Source organism: Ambystoma mexicanum, chromosome 6p (genome assembly GCF_040938575.1).
Source record: "Ambystoma mexicanum isolate Mex_15411 chromosome 6p, UKY_AmexF1_1, whole genome shotgun sequence".
Classification (NCBI taxonomy): domain Eukaryota; kingdom Metazoa; phylum Chordata; class Amphibia; order Caudata; family Ambystomatidae; genus Ambystoma; species Ambystoma mexicanum.
In genome coordinates, this window is record NC_090935.1 from 785,901,967 (window position 1) to 785,922,677 (window position 20,711).

The 20,711-nt window shown below is 43.7% G+C and overlaps 1 protein-coding gene across 7 annotated transcripts in view; it reads left to right on the forward strand.

Moving 5' to 3' along the window:
- Positions 1-20,711, forward strand: part of CAST (calpastatin) — a 757,786-nt gene that overhangs the window by 60,744 nt on the left and 676,331 nt on the right. For all 7 annotated transcript variants that reach the window (XM_069627659.1, XM_069627661.1, XM_069627656.1 and 4 more), the window contains exon 2: positions 17,302-17,367. In XM_069627659.1, coding sequence (XP_069483760.1) covers positions 17,302-17,367 — 66 coding nt within the window. The remainder of the gene's footprint in view (positions 1-17,301; positions 17,368-20,711) is intronic.

A 20,711-nucleotide genomic window follows, 5' to 3' on the forward strand; every position in this document is an offset into this window, starting at 1 on the left:
AACTGAAATCTGTGTTCAACCAGACTGGTTTGAAGGACCAACGTAGCCTTATGACAATAGGGATTGATACATTGGGTATGGTCTGTTTCTATCCAGCAGTCAGTAATGGCAAAGCTGCAGTGGGAGGACCTACATTCAAAAATAGTTATTATAAGCGAACATTGTCTTTTATCTCGGTCTATAAGCCAGCTGAGTCCTAATGCTTCCAGATCCAGCACCATAGGCCTTTCTCTCCCTTCCCGGCGAGCATGCCAGTGAGATACTCATACACACAACCAAAACAATGACAAACCTTCAAAGTGACTATCGAAGAAAGCGTCTCTCCGTTGTAAATACAGTTAATTTAACAGATGCACAGCCAAAAGACCACAGTCCTTGAATTCTAAGAAGCGAAGAGAAATGCATGAACTGCAAAATGTGCCATCAAATTTATGAATGATCCAAACAAAGCATTTATCGAAGGTAATACCAAAATGAAAAACTGGCAAGAACCTGCATCAAATCCTACCACAAGGTTTTCCAGGTGGTTCAGTGCACAAACTATGATCGAAAGAAAGTAGCCCAAATAAATTGCCAGATAAAGGTTAGCAGATAACTCCATCTCACCAGGACTCCAGGGCCCAGACCTAGGCTTTCATTTCACTATCAGCAGCATTCTGAGAGATGTAGTCTTGGTTTTCTTCAATTGGCTGCTACAGAGTAGCCAGCACCAACGGAAAAGCAAAAACCATGGCTGGAGCATACTGTCGCCAGTGGCTAATAGTTGAGATAAACACCTGTCCTTTATTTGCAGTTAACTAATACAAAAAGGTGCAGAAAACTATACGAAAAGTTATAAGGTGGATATATTGGGAGCCGTCAGTTGTACTTCTTGGTATGGGAAAAGAGCTTGGATGTTAGAAGAGGTCGGTGATCTTTTCCAGGCGCAGATTCCTTTTTTTAGACCTTCCATGTCATTACCAACGTGAAAAACTGCATTCAAATGAGTCATGGGCCCAACATGGGAGAGACTGGGCCTTACAGTTGTTATAATGATTTCTAAGCTTTCTACCCATTTTATTTTTCTGTTTTCAGCCAGTCGCCCTAAGTGGCATGATTATTGCTGTGCCTCTGGCCCCAGGTTCCTGGCACTGATGATGCCCTACATGGCTGAGACGTGCCTAGGAGATTTCCCAGTTGATAAAATGACTGCATCTATCCCTTTTTGTGGGTTTTTGCTGACTTCTGGGCCTCACAAGCAGACCTTCAAGGTAGCAAAAGAAGTGTATTTATTGATCGCAGCAGATATAGCTGGCTAGATGTTAGCTTTTCTTGGGCGTTTTCCTCTACGCATGGCAGATGGAAGCATATCTTGACAGATTTCTAGGTGCTGTACAAACTCAGAGGAAAGAGGAGTGCCCTTTTCAATGTTTTGTTTGAGTACCTGCAATTAAACAGATTGTGATAAGTGGGCTTCTTAGTGTTCAAGGGTCAAACTCTTAGGAATAAGTTACTAAGCTTCTGCCGGTGCTCCTCCTGTTTACTCTAGTGGGCTGGCCTTCTTTTTGCCGTGGTTGTACATTGCATTTACCCCTAACACTGTTCCTCTTGGGCTGGAATGCAGGAAAGGACTGCCTGAAACAGGTAGCAGTCAGCTGCGCATGCTCTGAAGTGGGAATTGCCCTAAGCCTTTTTATGTCGCATCTGAAATTAACATATAAGAAGGAATATTCCAGAAGCCGAGGGCAATGCAGAATGTTGTCTCATACTGAACGACATGCATGAACAGAGTTTAGCATTTAAAAATGCTGTTATTCTGATGCACAACGTTGTTTTACTTTCCCCAAAAATAGTTTGTTTGTTTTATTAAGGTGTGCAATTTGTATTTTATGTCAGAATTCACTATCTTCGGAGTTAAAGAGCACAACGAAATATTGCATTGCTTTCGTGAGTTTTTACAGGCTCTGTATAAGAAAAAGACTATGAAATTGTGGGCGCTTACTTTTTAACATTAACATATTTAAACATTTTCGTTTTAGTTTAGTTTGTTTATTTGTATAGCGCAGCCAAACCTTGGGGTAACTGGGCGCATTAGACTTATAGAACAACATAGGTTACAGACAGGTGAACATATAGTACAGAGCAGATGACAATAATAAATACAATAATAGCATGAAGGACCAGGTTACAAGATGGCCCCATTCAATGGATAGCGCCAGACTTACAGGATGGGCCAAATTACAGAGTGGTCCGTGTCTGTGGATAGCGCAGCTACAATATGCCAGCGTATAACAAATTATTGCTGAGTTGTGAGCAAAGCCTTCATCTTGGCTCTGAACGACCAAAACAGGGAGTCAGATCTGATTGCACAGGGAAGCTTGCTCCCCCTGCTGTTTTCAGGTTGAACTTAGGGATGTTACATTGGTGCAGATATGGGGATCTCGTCGGTCTGGATGTATTTTGTCTGATGAATTTGTCTGATAAGTAACGTGGGGCTATCATGGATAGGCATTTGTGTGTAATGACAAGAGAGCGTAATTCGATCCTGTCACGAATAGGGAGCCAATGAGCTTCCTTTCTGAAGGTGGAGATGTGGGCCTTGCGGGGAAGATTGAGGGCACATCTGAGGGTGTTATTCTGGAGAACCTGTAATCTATTCAGATTGTGATTAGAGGAACCAACAAATAAGAGTGTGTTGCAATAATCCAATCTGGACAGAACCAGTGCTAAATGGTTTACAGGCGTTGATCAGATTATTAGTGTAGGCAGTGGATGAGATAGTGGCATTAATTTGTTTTTTAAGCGAAAGTGTGGAGTCAAGATACACACCCAGCATTTTGACTTCTTTTGAGACTCTTATAACATTTCCATCAATGGTGAAAGACTGGTACCAGGATTCGAGTTTGTTGAGACGGACCTGGGAGCCCACAATCAGCAGTTCCGTCTTGTCATCATTTAAACAAAGGCTATGGGTTGCCACCCATGCTTGGATTTCAAAACCTTGTTTTATTTAATTCCCCTAAAAGTCTATAAAACATATCTACTTTTGTGCCACTTTATTAGGCATACGCCCCACTTATCTCAGACCCACTTCACTTTAAGCCCTAAGCATGTGCTTTTTCCCCCACCCGGGAAATGCCCCCAAACACCCAGGTAACCGCTGTCTCCTGCCCCCAGTCCTTGCGATGGTGGTTAGCCTGGTCATCTTCAATTAACTTGGAGCCCATCCCTCATAAATCAATATACTTTTATTCATTGTGCTATCTAGTAGGTGAACCGATTTGTTTGCAAGTCTTTTCATCAGCGATCTTTCCTGTGCTGGTCTGACTTTTCTTTGTTTTGTTTTTTAGTTCTTGTTGCCAGTTCTTTCCCAAGAAACTTGTTCAAGTATGTTGCAGACATGTTGCTATTGATTTCAACCGGTGTAGATTATTCACTGCATGTTGTGATAGCTCATATGCATGCCCATGGTTTGGGGAACTGTGATTGGCTCATACGTCTTCAAATAACTTCTGCCAGAGAGATAACACACGCTCAGCTAGAATTACATGATGAGAGCTTGGAGGCATACATGAAGCACCACTGTGTCAGTAATCTATTAGGATCATGAAAGAGAAAGCAGTTGTTGAATAAAACATCTACATTTGCCAATGTGCTTCCTTCTTCGTTTTACCAATAATAACATTCTGACTCACACTCTGGGTCCAGAGCAGATAAGATGCATGTTGGTTGTGAATTGTGTATTACAGAAAGCAGACAGTCAACTGAACATGTTCAGAGTGTGGAGCAACCCATTGTTTATTACCCTGTGGATTGTGGCAATTCCCTTTTTGCAGTCTTCCTAAATATCCGCTCCTTTACTTTAAGTCAGAAATCAAAAGTTATGTTGATTATAAAGCGAAGCATATATTGTCATATCACAACAACACTTACACAGTTAGCTTGGACTGGCAGAAGAATGCATCAATAGTAACATGCCAACAACAAATAATAAAACAGCAGATAATATTGCTTGGAAGACGACAGCATCATTGGAGGGCATGCCAACAAAACAAATAGCTTGGACCAAGAAAAGACAGCATCAAGAGGTGCACGGCAAAAACAATTAAAAATCAAATGCCTTGTTACAAATAAGGTTGTATGGGCAAGGTTTTATGTCCGAGAGGGTGCCCATCTAAGTTATGTTATCTTATTAGGCATTTGTGCAGTGCCCTTCACCACTGCAGTGGTCGTTCAGCGCCTACACCTTGTCAGAGAATAGAGTGTATTGTGATCCCACATGGGTGTAACTTACCCTTGGTCTGAGGGCAAAGAAGGGTGAAAGCAGAATCCGATGGACTAAGAGATATGACTGGCGAGATTAGCAAGAATGGCAATAGGAAGACCAAAAACAGAAACACATTCCAAGGGGAAAGACACAAAGGGAGAGAGAGGGTGGTGGGATATGGTTGTGGATCTGTGTGAGATATCCAAAGGTAGTTATCATTAATACGTGAATAGAGGATTCTGGTATGTGCAGTTCAAATTACTCTGATGGCATACTCTAGGCCATTATCAACCTTTCCCAACTCCTCCTCACCTGAATCCTCGCTGGAGATGGAATCCAGAGATTCTTCTGGTATTAAATCTGTTCCTCTTCTCCTGGCAGATTTCCAATACTTATAGAGTTAGGGTCTGTTTTGAGAGGTAGCCACCATGCCTGTCGGTAAACAGCTATGGCTAAGAGGCCCGCCGCCAGAAACAACTGGAATGGTAAGGGAAAAAGCTGGTATGGCAGAACAAACCCTTACAAGGAAATACAACCCGTAGGTAACAGGAGTCTTCACAGCGTATGGTATGTAGTGAGCATGTTGGAGGTCAAATGTAGCAGACAATAACTGGATAGCAAGACAGAGGCTCGAAAGCCCCAACAGGAAGACAGGCAGAGGCAAAGGAAAAAGATCCAACGGTAGGCTGAGTGGCAGAAGTCAGAAACAAGAGGGAGTCAGCGAGAGCGAGCAAAGAGTCCATAGCAGAAGAGCTGAGCAAGGAGTAGTAAAACAGGGTGACGCAGGTAAGCAAAGTAGGAAAAAGCAAAGGAAACTTTGTTCGAAACACAGTGTTTTACCCAAAGAGAACAGAGCAGGGTTGCAAAAACAACTTGACCAGCAAAAGAAGGAACGCAGAAGACGTGTCGGCACACTAATGGCTGCGTATGCGCCACCTATTCCACAGCCTGCAGGCAGGGCGAACGCTGGCAGCCAGTTAGGCCTGGTTGCAAGACCAAGTTGGTGATTGGTTGAGTGATGGTCTTGAGAGGTACTCAAGTGGACCCTAGTATATGAAGGTTAAAGACAGGGGTGTGTCTTGGCCCCCTACCCTTTTAATCTTTATATATCTGATCTAGAAGAGCTCCTGGGTAAGGATAATTCATTTTCCTCTAGATGGGGGTACCCTAAGATTACACTGGCTGGCATATGCAGAATATTTGGTGCTTATGGACCGGACACCTGTTGGCCTCCAGAGGTGTTTGGTGGCCTTGGAGAACTAATGACTATCAATAATTTGACGATTAATACTGAGAGAACAAAAATCTTGATCTTCTCAGGTCATAACAATACGCACCAATTAATGTGGAAGTTAGGTAATACGTTATTTCACCTCTCGGGCCTGGAAGGAAATAAATACTTATTGAAATCTCCCTTCAAGCTAATGCTTAATTCTTTCATGAGGATTAGAATTAATGTTTGCCGCAGCAATGAAGTAATAGGGCCCAGAACCCACCTCCTTAGGGTAAATATATTTTGTACGAATTCTAGTGTGATGGAAAACCGGAAAAAATGTGTTTTTGAGTGCCAAGCATTGAGAATGGTTAGAGGTCACTTTTTTAATTGCTTTGTCCATAATGATATTTGTACTTATTGTGAACGTTTTTGGTTGCGGCTTTTAGAAGGTAATCAAATTACACTCATCATTGCTACTATTAGATATATAAATTGTGTTTTGTCTTGTATTGCAATGAGAGGTGTGACCTTTCTATTATAGAAAGTTTACTTTTGTCTGCTCTGATGTTTGTGTCTGCATGTGTGAAAAGATTGTTTTAAACTGATACACACAATATAAAAATAAAAGGCAAATAGCTTGGACTGGGAGAAGATATCATGAATGGAGTGAAGCCAACAACAAGTAATATCAAAATAGCAGATACCTCGGACTGTGAGAATATACCATTGATTGAGCACGCCAACAACAAACAATAACAGATGGCAAATAGCTTGGACTGGGAGAAGATATCATGAATGGAGTGAAGCCAACAACAAGTAATATCAAAATAGCAGATACCTCGGACTGGGAGAATATACCATTGATTGAGCACGCCAACAACAAACAATAACAGATGGCAAATAGCTTGGACTGGGAGAAGATATCATGAATGGAGTGAAGCCAACAACAAGTAATATCAAAATAGCAGATACCTCGGACTGGGAGAATATACCATTGATTGAGCACGCCAACAACAAACAATAACAGATGGCAAATAGCTTGGACTGGGGAAGGACATCATCAGTAGGAGCAGGCTACCAAACAGATTATAACAAAATAACAAAAAGCTTGGACTCAAAGAATATGGCATCAATGAGGGCATACAAGCAACAAATAATAAACAAATGGCAGATAGCTTGGATTGGGGAAGGACAGCATCAGTAGGAGCAGGCTACCAAACAGATTATAACAAAATAACAAAAAGCTTGGACTCAGAGAATATGGCATTAATGAGGGCATACAAGCAACACATAATAAACAAATGGCAGATAGCTTGGATTGGGGACGACAGCATCAGTGGGGACACAACAACAAGACATTATTACAAAATGGAAGATAGCTTGCATTGGGAGAATAGAACACCAATGGCAGCACGCGAACAAAAAATAATACTAAATGTCCGGTAACTATGTTGCAGTAATGCGAGTCAAGGGTTGCGGGAATGCGAGTGAGGGGTTGCGGGGGTGTACATTATAGTAAGCGGGTGAACAGGAAAAAGAAAACCCTTTTTTTTAAAAAGGACCCTGCGGCGTCAGCACCGCCCCACGTAAGTGGGAGGAACTGATGCTGCAGGGGTACAAGGGAGTTTGCGGTGCACACAGAAGTGTGCTGTGGTAAAGGTAAGTGGGGTGGGGGAGTTGCATTATTAGGGGGAGTGCTCTATCTGATCACTGTGCTGCAGTGTAAATGGTGTCAACATTTTCATTGGCGCAGTTACGGGCAGCGTAGTGATGATATAGATTCGAAGTCGTTATCGACGCTTTTTGGGGAAGACAGATGGCGAGCCATGATTCAATGGAGAATTCAGAAGCAGCTGATTGACACCCCTACAGCTACCACTCCACTTCTTTAGGTGTAGGGGGCTAATTCTGTTATAGAGCCATATTAAAAATTGTGCCAGTCTGTCTCATTGTGTGTATGGTTCTGTGTTTAATCACTCAAGCCAAACCAGATGTCTCATGCAGTGTTGGGTTAAATGAAGCATGTATTTATGAATGTGTACCTGGGGAAGGGCACTCAGCCAATTAGGTGGCTGGAACAGCAGTTGAGCATAGGCATTCTCCACCCACTGTCTTAGCCACCCAAGGCCCTTGCCTGGGTGGCAACATTTTTGCTTTTGTTTTGTTAATGTGGAGGCAACAGGGAGCCTTAGTCCCTTTACCATATGGCGGTGGACCTCATTTTTTCACTTTTTTCCTCAGGCGATTGCCTATGCAAATTTTCCAATGAAAAATAATGAAAGCCATTTGCACCCTGGATGAACTGCGGGGTTCAAATGGCTTTCATGGCCGCTCAGGAGGGCAAGCATGGCCAGTAACGGCCCACAGCCCAAGCTGAAGCCCTCGCTGCGCACTTAGCTCAGGCTGGCAGGACGTTACAATCCAAGTCAACCCTCCTGAGTGGACATGAAAGCCACATTCTACAAAGGAATCATTAGCTCATAACACTATCAGGAAGGAGGGGCCAGCACAAAGCGAGTTTCAAATCTAACTTCCACATGAGATGCTCCCTGTAACCATTTGTCCAATGTATAACATTTTGTAGAGATTATTTCAGCAATTTGGTTGAGGATCAAACGTGGCTCCGTGGGAGTGCAATCCCGATCGTGTCTTATTACGCTTTTTCATACATATATATGACCTGATATGGTTTAAATGTATTCTACATTTGTTCTAATACTCCTTTATACGCATTCTCAAATGTACAGAGTAAATGTCAGGGAGGTATGTGTGTGCAGCTCCAGTTAGACGTAGCCTGGGGAGCCAAACGTAGCTCCTGGTTGCCGTTTCTGTTAATCTAGCCAGGCTCTTCTGGGCTACAACATGAGCTAAATAGCTTCCGGCTCCTGGCAATTTAAAACCCTGCCATTGTTCAGTTGCAATGTTATCAGTCTATATGTCAATATGTGCACATATTTAGTGTATTTTTAACCTCGCCTGACAGGTCATCCCTGTGCTTACTTGAGTGAAGGGTCTGTCCGGGGGAGTACACCCTATAGGGTTTTGTGTAAATAGTGCACCAAGGCGATAGTTTAAAAAGACTGATTTTTAACAGGCTAATTGGCATTTCATGTTTTTTATGTACAGTCCTCATGACAGTCTGGAATTTTCGGTTTTGGGCAAGGGGCGTCAGGGTTCATAACGTGGAGCTCCTATCATGAATTGCCACCAATCCGGTAGTTTATGTCTTGTACATGGTAATGAAGGGAGGCAGTGGCACTTGAAAGCGTTAGTTGTCATTCTATTTCATCGTTATTGGTGTTTGCTGCATGTTCTTATCTAGTCATCTGAACGTGCAAGTTTCTATAGAAGAAAAGAGTGTGGCGAGAGGTTTTCTTTTTACCATTCACCCCCGGCCTTTACCCATTGCTGCAAGTACTGCTGACTAAAAGGAGGGAGGCCGTCGGTTTTATCACGCATGAGTGAGGTGAGTGCATGTGGTATGGTGTTCTGTTGTCTCACTGCTACGCCATGCCTTTTGCACAGTGTTGCTGCATGTGACTGAGTGACAGCTCAGAGAATGTCGGGTCAGATTGTTGTGCACATGGTTCTAAGAATCACAGGTAGACTCAAATTGTAACTGCCAGAGGACAGACCGTTGGGGGTCTCCGCTGTCTTACCGTCTTCTTCAAGAGTACTTTGAAGTAATTATTGTCCCTGGATCTGCTGACTCCTGAGTGGGCGAAAATGGCTAATTCCGTTCCGCTGGAAAATTGTCAGATTCCTGGCAAATTCTGCCCAATCTGCCAATTAAAACCGGTGCAGCAGAATTGACGGTTTGGGGCATTTTCCTGGCCGAAATTTCGGATTTTTTTGCAATTTCGTTTTTTCTTGAGATCTCATTTTTGTCTATGTTTCGGGCCAGGCAAAAAAACGAATTTTGGCAAAACTCAAAATTTCCACTGGAAAAAAGCTCGTCCAAAAGCATAGGAAATTCGCCCAGCCGATGGAACCGGTGGGATTTTTGCCCACCCCTACACTTGAGCCTTTTTACGTGTGGAGAGACTTTCTTCGGTATAACACTCGCAAAGGGTTCTGAGATAAACAAGCCTAACTGTGCTGTGGTGGGGGCACAGTGAAGTGTGACACCCACCATCCCCCACAAGATGCTCACCTATCCTCAGGCAAGCAAGCTGTTTGACTATCTTGCCTTATTCTGCCTAACACCCTCAAGTAATCCTGGTGCACCAAAAGCCTGTATGAAAACTATTTTAAAAGAAGTTGCGCATTGAACCTTCTTTTAAGGCTAAACTGTGAAGCTAAGAGGTTTTTTCAAGGTGGCACTGAGGTGGACCGCTCTGAAGTGATAAACTTCGGACATGGCCATTGCAGAGGGCGCTATGAAGTTAATGACACTTTGTGACGAATCAACTTCCGGGGCACCAGTGGTCCAGGGATGAACATCGTCAGCCCCACACCTCTAGTACACCAGAAGGGATCCGAACAGATTGGAAACACAAGTCAATTATACACCTCTTTGTCCAATTTTGGCAATGTGGACGTAACGGCAGGCTTATTTCCGCAAAGGTCGTGGATCGTTGGTTAGTTGCAACACAGCGAAAATACAATTATTACCCAAGGATGAAAGGGACTGTCCAGTCAAGGTCGTACACAAATATCTACTTTATTATTATCACGACAGACAGTTCTACCACACTACGAAATACAACCCACCCTGTAAAGGAATGCAGGGGACATACAGTTTCAAAGAAGGAAAACGGATGCACTCTGAATACTGACAGGAGGGTAGTCGGTATAGTAATGAATCACAATAGTTCACAGATACTTGGTTACAACACAAAGGGAGCAATGGGTCGTAAAATGTCACTAGGGACCTATGGAGAAGGACCAGGGGGACAGAACCACAATGTACCTGGTGCTTGTAGAGGATCTTAGTGCTAGACAGAGTTCAAGACGGGAGACAGCTGTGGGTATCAGGTGGCAGGCAGTTTGGTGAGCGAGGCTGGACGGACGACTGTAGGCTACACTACACGGCGGCTCAGGGTCAGGAATCGTTGTTGCAGTGCTAGCTGGTGGTCCTGAAGCACTGGCTGAAGCATCTCGGATGGCTTTAGTGACTGCCGCCTATCAACAGTCAGCGGTGCTGTCGGTTGCAGCTCAAAGGGCTCGACTGGTTCGAAAATGTCCTTTAAGGCGGTCGTTGGTAGATGCTTGTTGATGCATGTCTCCTAGCTTCTTCACTGGGCTTGGGCCGTCCTTTAAGGCAGACGTCCCATAGCTGAGGAGAGTGTTGCAGGCAGCTACCTTGTCCTTGGTTTGGTTCAGAGACTCTTTGGCACTTACCACCTGGGAAGCTTGCTGCAGAGCCTAGCAGGGCACACTATTTGCTGACTGGGTACCGGTTCTGGAGCTGCTGGAAGGTCTTCTGGATTCAGTATCTCCCTCTATTCCCTGGGAGACATTTAGGGGAGGGATATTGCTTCCCTCTTGGAAGTCCTGACCTTCCTTAAATGGCTGAGGATGTAAGGCAAACTGTACCTTCAGCCAGGGTCCAATGCAGAGTTCTTTTTGCTACTCTTTGCAAAGTCTTCAGATGATCTGCCCAAAAGAGGGACTCGGCCCTCTTTTAATACCAAATGGGCCACAGCGATTGGTGTTGGCTAAGCCTACCTTAATTAACCAATCCTGGCTTCCCTCCAACAATCTCCTGTATGCATTAGGTTATAACCAGAGTGCTTTGCAACAGAAAAGGTAAAAGGGGTGAACACGTGATACTAAGTCCCACCCATCTTCATGTCTGTTGTGGATCAATTGAGCTCTCTTTGGTTCCTGATTATAACAGCAGGTCTCCCTTGAAGCTGCAACAAGACCAGACTTCCTGACTTCTGCAAACCACATTCTCGTACCTTCTGAATGGGGTCCTGCTGCAGAGATTAGTATTGTGAACAGCTGTGTCAGACATGACAGTTCACTGCCCTTGATACTGAGAGGTGAGAGCTGGCTTCAGATTGACACAGATGCATATCAAAGGTTGTTCGGGTTTCCTGTCTCCTTTGTTAACCTCTGCAGCCAGGCCCCATGTGGGCCTGTTTGCAGTATACTCTATTAGTATGTTAATTGCTGCCACCATCTGCAGAGGGTAAACAAACTGACAGGGCGGATCCATGGAGCATTTGATAGTTAATTAGGCTGGCCATGGCATGAGCTACCCCTTCTGAGATACATCATGTACTCCACCTGTCAGATCCCAGCTAAATATGACAGGCAGGGCTGCGCCTGTAGGCTGTGTCCACACAGAGTACACAGGTCTATCTGTATTTTGTGCAGTGGGAATAGGAAAATGTTTGCGGATTAGCCCCTCACATTTTTCAGAGGTTGATGTACCATCATTCAATTTCATACAAAATTTCAAAAAAGCCCAGGTGAACCGCACACCCACCATGTGGATGGTCGAATTCCTCACACACTTGGTGCTGCTTTCTATATGCAGTTGTATCTCCACAACAGTTAAGCTTTAAACGTTCTGCCCGTGCCCTTATTTATAGCGTCTATCAAACTGGTGTTTAAGAAAGACAGCTTCTTGGTTTGTGGGTCGTAATTTAGCGGCTTCCCCCTGGATTGCACTGCCACTTTTCTGACGCTTCTTGAGGAGGCCCGACTTTCAGCGTATTAAGGCACCTGGCCAGCTTTATTTACATGACTCTTTACGATGATCAACAAAAAAAGATGTACCATGGCCCTGTTTGTGATTAAATGACTTCTCTTCTGTACGAGTACCAGTGATCCCAATAAAAGGGAAAACCGACACAGTTAATAGATATACGTCCTTTGCCTTTTGTAGTAGCGTGGGCTGAGGTAAGTCTATACTCTCAGGAGAGATGTATGATTGGTAGTTATTCTCTTCTATCCTGCAACCAGGAATGCTTCAGGTAAGGTGTGAGAAAAGGCAATATGTGCCTTGCTGGTGCCCGGGGATAGTTCAGGTGTAGTGTGATAAGCGATAGATACCTTTTGCTATGCTGTCAATATGGGATTGTTACCTAGGGTGGCTCTGGTAAGGTGAGACTAGTCTGCCAAACTCCTGTGATTCACAGAGTGTTAGTGTCATGACAAATACCTGAGCTTAGGGCCCTTTTGGAAGGTGCATATGTAATGGATGGGATCACACAGAATACATTCTGAGTCCAAATAACCGAACCAATTCAGGAAGATGGCAAAGTACTATTTTATTAACAATTATCTAAAACAGGGAGTTTACAACGAACATCAACGGACGGACGCTCAGTCTCTCAGCGATCTTTTCACAAAGCATAGGCTTTATTCCAAAAATATGTTAGAGGTGACGTCATACTACGTGGCAATAATGAAAAACCTATCAAGGGTTGGGATTGGCTAAGGGGAACATCTAAGTATAGTTTTCTATAGAAGCTAGGATTGTGATTGGCTGCCCACTATCAGGTGGACAACATATGCCTACCTCTAAAACATGTAGTCTTCAGAAACATTAGATATGCTCTTCAAACTATAAGGTCCTTCATTATATGGACGAATATAATTGGTTGCCACGCTTGTACCATGTCTGGAACATTCAGTTAATTTAGCAGCACATAAGCCCAGACCCAGGTCCAAGAAGATGGGGCATGACACTACCTCCACACCCAATTAGCCCAGCATCTCTCATCGCCCATGCCTTCTGCCATGAACATTGTCTTTAAACTTGGCCTTCTAGAATACATGGGAGTGAGAGCACTCACTATCGTGTACTGGGACTCCATGTTCGAACTCTATTTTCACCCTAGGCTCACGTGACAAGAGACCACGATTTGGTCCATTTTGCAGGTTTTAAATGTTTTAAATGAATTAAACTTGGTACTCCTGGTGTTCTTTCTTTGCACCTTAACAAGGGGTGGTTTGTCCTCTGCATGTTCGCTCCTTCCCAGAATAGATAGCTGACCTTGGCTGCTACAGTCTTGACTCCAGGCCAGACAACCTCGTCTTGCAGCTCCACGATTCTGCTTTTTCTTACTGCAATACAGTTTTCCCTTCCCGCTTCATGGGTCCTGGCTTCATGATACTGATGTACAGCTTTTATATAATGGCAGCTTTGCCTGCGTTCTATTCACTATGTATAGCCAGCTTCTATGACGCCGCTTATTTGGAGGCAAGGTACTACGACTGTGATTTTTGTGTGACACTGAGACGGGCGTGGGGTCAGTGTTTTAAGAGGCTAGGGAATCGAGGGCCGCCTAACAGGTCACCAAAACAATATTTGACATGGGGAGAAGCAGAGGAGACGGTCGGTTTGGAGAATCTACAGTCTATGGTGATTGGAGAGAGGTAATAATGACTGTTTATGTAACACAAACCAGGGGTAACAAATTCGAGTACAAAGCTGTAAGCCAGGCATAAAAATTCACTTGCCCCCACAGGTCTTTACATACACCCAACACAACATTACTTACTCGCCAAGAATCATTTATCATTATCCAATGGCTAGTGGCGAGTGCACATTTTGAATCTTTGCGCATACCACAAACTAAATTGTTTCTTAGGTATTGGAATAGGCATAATTAAGCCTTATTGACCGGCATGAGAGACAGACATGTGATATGTGTGTACACTGGGTAAAAAGTTTGTGCATCAAATGTATTGCTTTTGGTGTGTAGAGTTGAAAACATTTGATAGAGACCTCTACAAACTGATGTGCCGAAAACCCTATTTATATTTCCTATGATTGTTGGTACTCCATATTTGTACACATGGCTTTGGGTTGGGGAGTAGGATGAAGTGGTCTACCGGATGGGGGGAGGGGTTGCAAGAAGGAGTTGAAGCTCCCGTTGGAGGGAAATGCTATGCTGGAGACATGGTAGGAGAGGTGCAGCTACATGAAATGTCTATAGGGGAATACTAGAGGTATGCAACATTTATTTTATTGGTAGGAAAGTTGAGATGCCAATGAAAGAGATTAACAAAAGAAATCCAGGAGAATAGTCCTGCCTTTTAAAGTCTTTACTCACCGCTGCAGCTTTTCTATGTTACTCTTGGACCACTGACCATGGTGTATGTAGAGGAGCAGCTGCATAGCTCTGCAGAAAATCCTGCCCCCCTTTCTCCCATATGTTGGAGACATGAGACCGTGCCGTGTTTGACAACAGCCATTGTGCCAATAACGCAGCGTGTGTTTGAAAGAAGATACCCGTTGAGACAACCCTACCGAATGTATCCCTGAAGTGATGGCAACCTAAGGGACAAACTCCCTGAAGGAATATGAAAAAGAGCAGAGGAAAGAAGCTAGTGACATCATAAAAAGAGAGGTAGACATTGGAACCTGCATTGGTGAAGGCAAATAGGCAACTAGTTAGTGCAAGTCTGAACAGGAGGTGGCCTAGCCAGTTTGGCCACACTTTAGATCAGGACATATTTAGTTGAGTGTCTAGATTCAAGAGCCTGCCGAAAGCCTGGGCCAAGAGACTGGTTGGAGCAGGGCCTTGAAGGAGAATTCCCGGCTGGGGTTGTTAACCCAGATCTTGGTGGAAGGTGCAGGGCAATTCAAAGTTTGAGAACCGAGGGGTCAGTGGGGAGGTCAAAATCCTATCGGAAAGTTTCCAGACAAGTGGTGGGAAGGTGGATTCCAACCTAAAAGCTCAGTAGAGAACCACTAGGGCAAGAGGAGTGCATTACAGGGCTTGCACAGCTCTAGCAGATTCCCAGCCAGCACTGCTTCCAGGAGATGGCGTACGGAAAGACTTATACCAAGTAATGACAAGGCCAAGACAAAGTAGCGTGCCGGGGCACTCAAAACATCCCTGTAACTGCGAGTGAGTTGGTGAACTCTGTCCTGGGCAGACGCGCAGGGGTTTCATGCTTAGAATAGAGATTGGACGCTATCAACTGGAAAACTGCACAAAAATTGTCTTACAATCTATGGTGGAATTCCATTTGCTCATTTCACAGAATTGAGAAAATGTATGCACAATCCTGTAGAAATCTACCTAAATGTAAGAACAAATTGAATATTTTTACTACATATTTGATGCCGAGTTTTTTTTAACTTGATTTTGGATTTTGCAATATACCTGCTCCCCCTTCTTCCCTATTATGTTTCTCAGTTTGTGTAGTTTGTCTTCCACTGTAGGCCTCATTACGACCCAGGCGGTAAGTTACCGCCTGGGCCGTGACTTTACCACCATGGCGTAAACTACGTTTACGCCATGGTGGTTGGCGGACTTACCGCCCCATTCCGACCTTGGCGGGGCGGTAAGTCCCCAATCCCCATTTACCCTTCCCCATTCCCATTTTTGCCCCATAGGGCATAATGGGAGTGGGGAAGGCGTTAATTACGCCACCGTAAATTACGGTGGCGTAATTAACTCCATGGTCCCTTAGCGCCATGGATTTTAACACCTGCTAAAAGCAGGTGTTAAAAGCGCCATGGCGCTAAGGGACCTCGTACTCAGGCGGTAAGGGTCGGCGCTGTTAACGCTGCCGTAAACCCCTTACCGCCTGGGTCGTGAGTCTTAACTCAAATCTAACATTTTCAAATAGATCATTGTATGTTAGTAATATAATGGTTTGTTTCTGAAATATACTTGGTACTAAGAATTACTTTCAACTATTATACCATACTCTATGAAACCTTCTGTGTGATTAACTTAATTGTGCACCAATTTTTTAAACCCGTTTATGACATTTTCAACAACAAAATCATTTAAAAGAACAGAGATTGGACTTGTGACACTAGATTCTTTTAGAATAGGCTGTCTACTGAGTTTTCTTTTCCCCACGTCCCTTTATTACCTTAGAAGCTCCCTTTTATTTGTGTCCCCTACCCTAAAAGTCGTTCATCCAACCAGTCATCCAGACCTGTGAAAATAAAGGTATTCTCCTTTATTTGTACTGTGTGTTTGGTGGCATTCACCTATGACAGTATGTGTAGCTGTACGTCAGATCATCCTGTGAAAACGTGCTCGTTTTGTCCAGGTTAAGAATATTTATATATTTCTCTTCTAGATTTATTTATTTTTAAATAGATAAAATGCTCAATCGATAGATGATTAATGCATGGTTGTTGGACAGGTTGCCATTCTTGCATAGGATACATAATAAAAGGTATTATTAAATAATAATAATAATAATAATCACAATAATAACTAATGTATATAGTTATTCATGCAGATCTGCTTCTAAGTGCTGTAATAATCGGTAACACAATTATTACTCGCTTGCGGTACTCAAGAAGTTATACATAAAGAACTAAAAACATGCTTACACACAATCCTCTCAGAGCCTCTTGTATGGGTCTAGGAGCTTGTGGTTGTACTAGTATCTTAAGGCCATAGAGGTTAAGGTGGATGAAGTATACTGGTTACAAGCCAGCCACAATTATTCATCAAATTATTTTCAACATGCTCATTTTGTTTAATAATCTTGAGGGATCGGAACGCCTGACTAAGGACTAATTACAATGGATGCACAAGCCTCCACTCACACTACTGTGCTACTGTTAAAAGATGCCAGGCAAAATGCTAGCTGCCCACACTCAGTAGAACTCGAAATCAATGTTGGCTACTTGTATGACTTTTGAGTTACTTGCAAACACACTTCCCCTCTATTGTCAACAATGTAACCCACGCCATCAATTCATTGCACCATACAGAGCCAGCAGTTTCCTTTGCATTCTCTGTGTAAGCCTGAAATGGATAGCTGTGTGCTGCAGGAAAACTAGCATAGTTAATCTGAGCGTTTTATGGGCAGATGCAACTACGCGAATATGCATAAACCTATTTCGAATTATTTTAATCCAATGCATCAATAACATGGTTGCTTCCTTTATTTCTAGCATGGCGATAAAAAGGCAAGTGGAGCCACTGCAGCAGCGGATAAGAAAGCGCCTGATGCAACAGAGGTAAGTGGAATTCAACTTGTTGCATTTTGCGTGAGCACTGTTGTTAATGATGGAATAGAGAGGAACTATTGCCCTAGCTGAAAAATTAAGAGCCCTCTTACTCTTGGCTAATGATACTCCTTGGATAAAATCCATAATTAACATTCTTAGAGTCCCTCATATTTTCCATCTATACATTTTCTCATAAGAGGTTGTCAGCTGAGAAATGTTTCACTTAATTAGCCCTTCTTCAGGGCTATTTCATGAATTTCATGTATTGCAGCTGGGTTCCTTTGAAGATGTGAATCTATGACATTTCCTGACAGCGAATATTCCCCTGCATTTTGAGGCAGCATTTTTATGGGGTCATCCCCCAAGTCCTACCGTGCCCCTCCTTAATCCCCTACCCCTGTATTCCCTATTTCCCTACCCTGATCCTTACCCTGTAAAAATAGAGCTGTAAAATGCGAGGAAATGACCGTTTCAGAAATGCGGTAAACGGTGCAGTTAATGGTGGGCGCGGGGGCGGAGAGGGAGCAGAAGACGTCTCCTGTCCGGCTTTCTTGATAACCATGGAATATATCTATAGCCTCAGGGATCTGTGGATCCAGCCCAGTGTTTAAACACCAAGAAACTGAAAATGGTATTCTGCAAAGCCGTGCACTGCTCCATCCCGTGCATCCAGTGCAGTCCCTGTGCCGTGCACTGCTTCTCCACCAAAGCAAGGCTGCTCCTTCTGCTTTCCGCATATTTTTTCTTCCTGGCATGGTGCCACTTTCCATGTCATGTGACCCTGAAAAGGTAGTTCAGACCCACTATTTGATCCCTCTGTATTTCTTCTGGTTCAAACAATGAGGAAAGTGCCCTGGACATGGAAGGACTGAACTAAACAGACTGTGGTGGAGACGAGGAATCAGAACCAGCACGGGCTAGAAGGTGGAGGGCGTGGGAACGAGAAGATTCCTGTCTTGAGTTTCAAGACTTTCTTGCTGATCAACAGTAAGATGACCGGTTGACTCCATGTCCTCAGTGACGCGATCCCCCGGTCCTGAAATTTCGCTTATCCATGAAATGCATTCTGGGAGTGTAATCTTGAGTCACTTTAAATGATTAGGCGGATTTCAGTTAAACTAAATTAAAACTAAAGGGTGCGCTTGGTGACCTGGAGTCATGTGATAATCGGAGTCATTTGGAGATATCTCACATCTTCTTCTGTTTCATTTCTTGTGTGTAGTGGAGGTTTGTGTGGTGTTATTTGTAAATAGTGCAGGATTCTATGTGCTGAATGAGTGAATAGGATCATTGATATTTTCTGCACCCCAATAAACGTTCCCTCTTGGTAATTAATTATGGGCGTCATTACAGATTTGCCGGTATCCTGGCAGTAAATCTGCCACGATACAGGCTAACTGAAATATTTATACCGGCGGTCTTATTGCTGGATTGCGAGTGCCGGTGTCAGATGTAAATCCCCATTCCATGGAGCCCCATTGGACTCCATAGGGGAATTTGCCGGTATTACCATCACTGGTAATAGCAGTGGTGATAATACCAGTGATTTTTGCCGGTAAGGTGCCTGAGATACTTCTGGAACCTCACCTGCAAACTTGTAGTTGGCCGGTGCAGAAACATGCCGGCATATGCTAATACTGGCATGCTAATTCCGCACCGACCAACTTATAATAAGGCCCTATCAAACGTAAATGGCAGGGTTATTGGTTTTCCTAAACTCAAGGTGAAAGGGCAGGCTTGCTCTTAGCAGAACAGCCAGCATTATCTCTTAGAAGGTCAGCTGGAGCGAGTAGTAAAGAAAATGCTGTCTGTGAGATGCACGTTCTTTTTTTGTGTGGATCTCTGTATTCTCAGCACAGTATAAAGATATGACTCCATGTTGCTTTCTGCAGGTGCTTGTTCTAATAATAAAGGACCTTTATACAGGTTTTTGTGGCTGCCCAGGAAAAGGGAAACATGGTTCTCTTTGATGAGCCTCTGGAGTGCACTTGGGCAGAATGTGGAGTTCCTCCCCTCCCAGCAGCCCTTTATTAAATCTACACATATACTGTTTCTTATATGTAAACATTATTTTCATTGTACAGTCAGTGGAAGTGAATTTTTCGTTTTATATCTGCCTAGATTTATTTATTTATTTATATACAGGAGGAACAATGCTCGTTAAATCACTAAAGAACATACAATAGATAAGAAATCAGATGTGATCGGAAGCAGTAAGATTCTTACAATGGGGTGAATTGGAGGGACATTCTGACCAGGTTGTGGAGGGGTGTAAATGGAACAGCCACCGGGGACAATACATACGTAGGCATACATAGAAGAAGGACAACCAACAATGTAAATTTTTAGTGCAGGTAGGCGGTACGGCCAGCTGTGCTCACGATGAGACCAAGATGAGTGAAGGGCTAGAGTGGAGGCAGAGGAAGTGAGGGACAGAGGCAGGTTAGAGGCGAGGGAAACATTTGAGCTCACAGGCAGTTGAGAGGTAGGTTAACTCAGAGGCAAGGAGGTGGACGTTTAGTATGGTTTTGAACAAATCAGTGTGGACTGTTTCTCGGATGTCCGGCGGAAGAGAATTCCATGCAAGTGAAGCAATAAGAGAAAAGGAGTGGAAAAGAGAGGAAGCCCAGGGAGGGTGAGGAGCCAAAGGGTAGTTGAGGAGCCAGAGCAGAGATTACGAGAAGGCTTGTTGAGTTGTACAGAGGAGGATAGATACAGTGGTACCTTAGCGTGGATAGATTTGTGAACCAGCAGAACACATTTTAATCTGGACCTGCTTTTCATTGGCTGCCAACCAGCTTAGTGACGGTACAAGGACATAGGTGTGAAGTGAGAGAGTTCAAAGAGAGTCCTGTTATCGAAGTTGAGAGGACAGAAAGCATAGTTGGGGAGAACAAACAGGATGCTGGCACTTTAGTCCAGTTTAGAGATGGCAAGAGTGGTTAAGAGATGCTTGGCAGTGTTGAAAGGAAGGAGGTGCCTGATTTTCCTAATATTTAGGAGGTTGAGGCGAGCTGCTGTACCAGTTTTGGAGATGAACGTAGAGAAGTTGTGAGAAGGGTCATAGATAATGCTGAGGATTCTCGCTGAAGAAGAGTAGGTGGAGTGTCAGGTGGCAACTGGATAGGCAGCGAAGAGATGAGAGAGAGCTTTTGGCAGAGAAGAGGAGCACCTCTGTTTCGGTAGAGTTTAACAGAGTGTGTGAAGCCATCCAATATTTAATGGCAGAGAGACAGTTGGAAATGTTGATAGATCACAGGAGAATTCAGTAAAAGATAAGAAGATTTGTGTGTCGTCCGTGAAGGGTTGGTACAAGAACTCAAAGGAGGAGATTAGTGCTCCAAGAGCAGAGG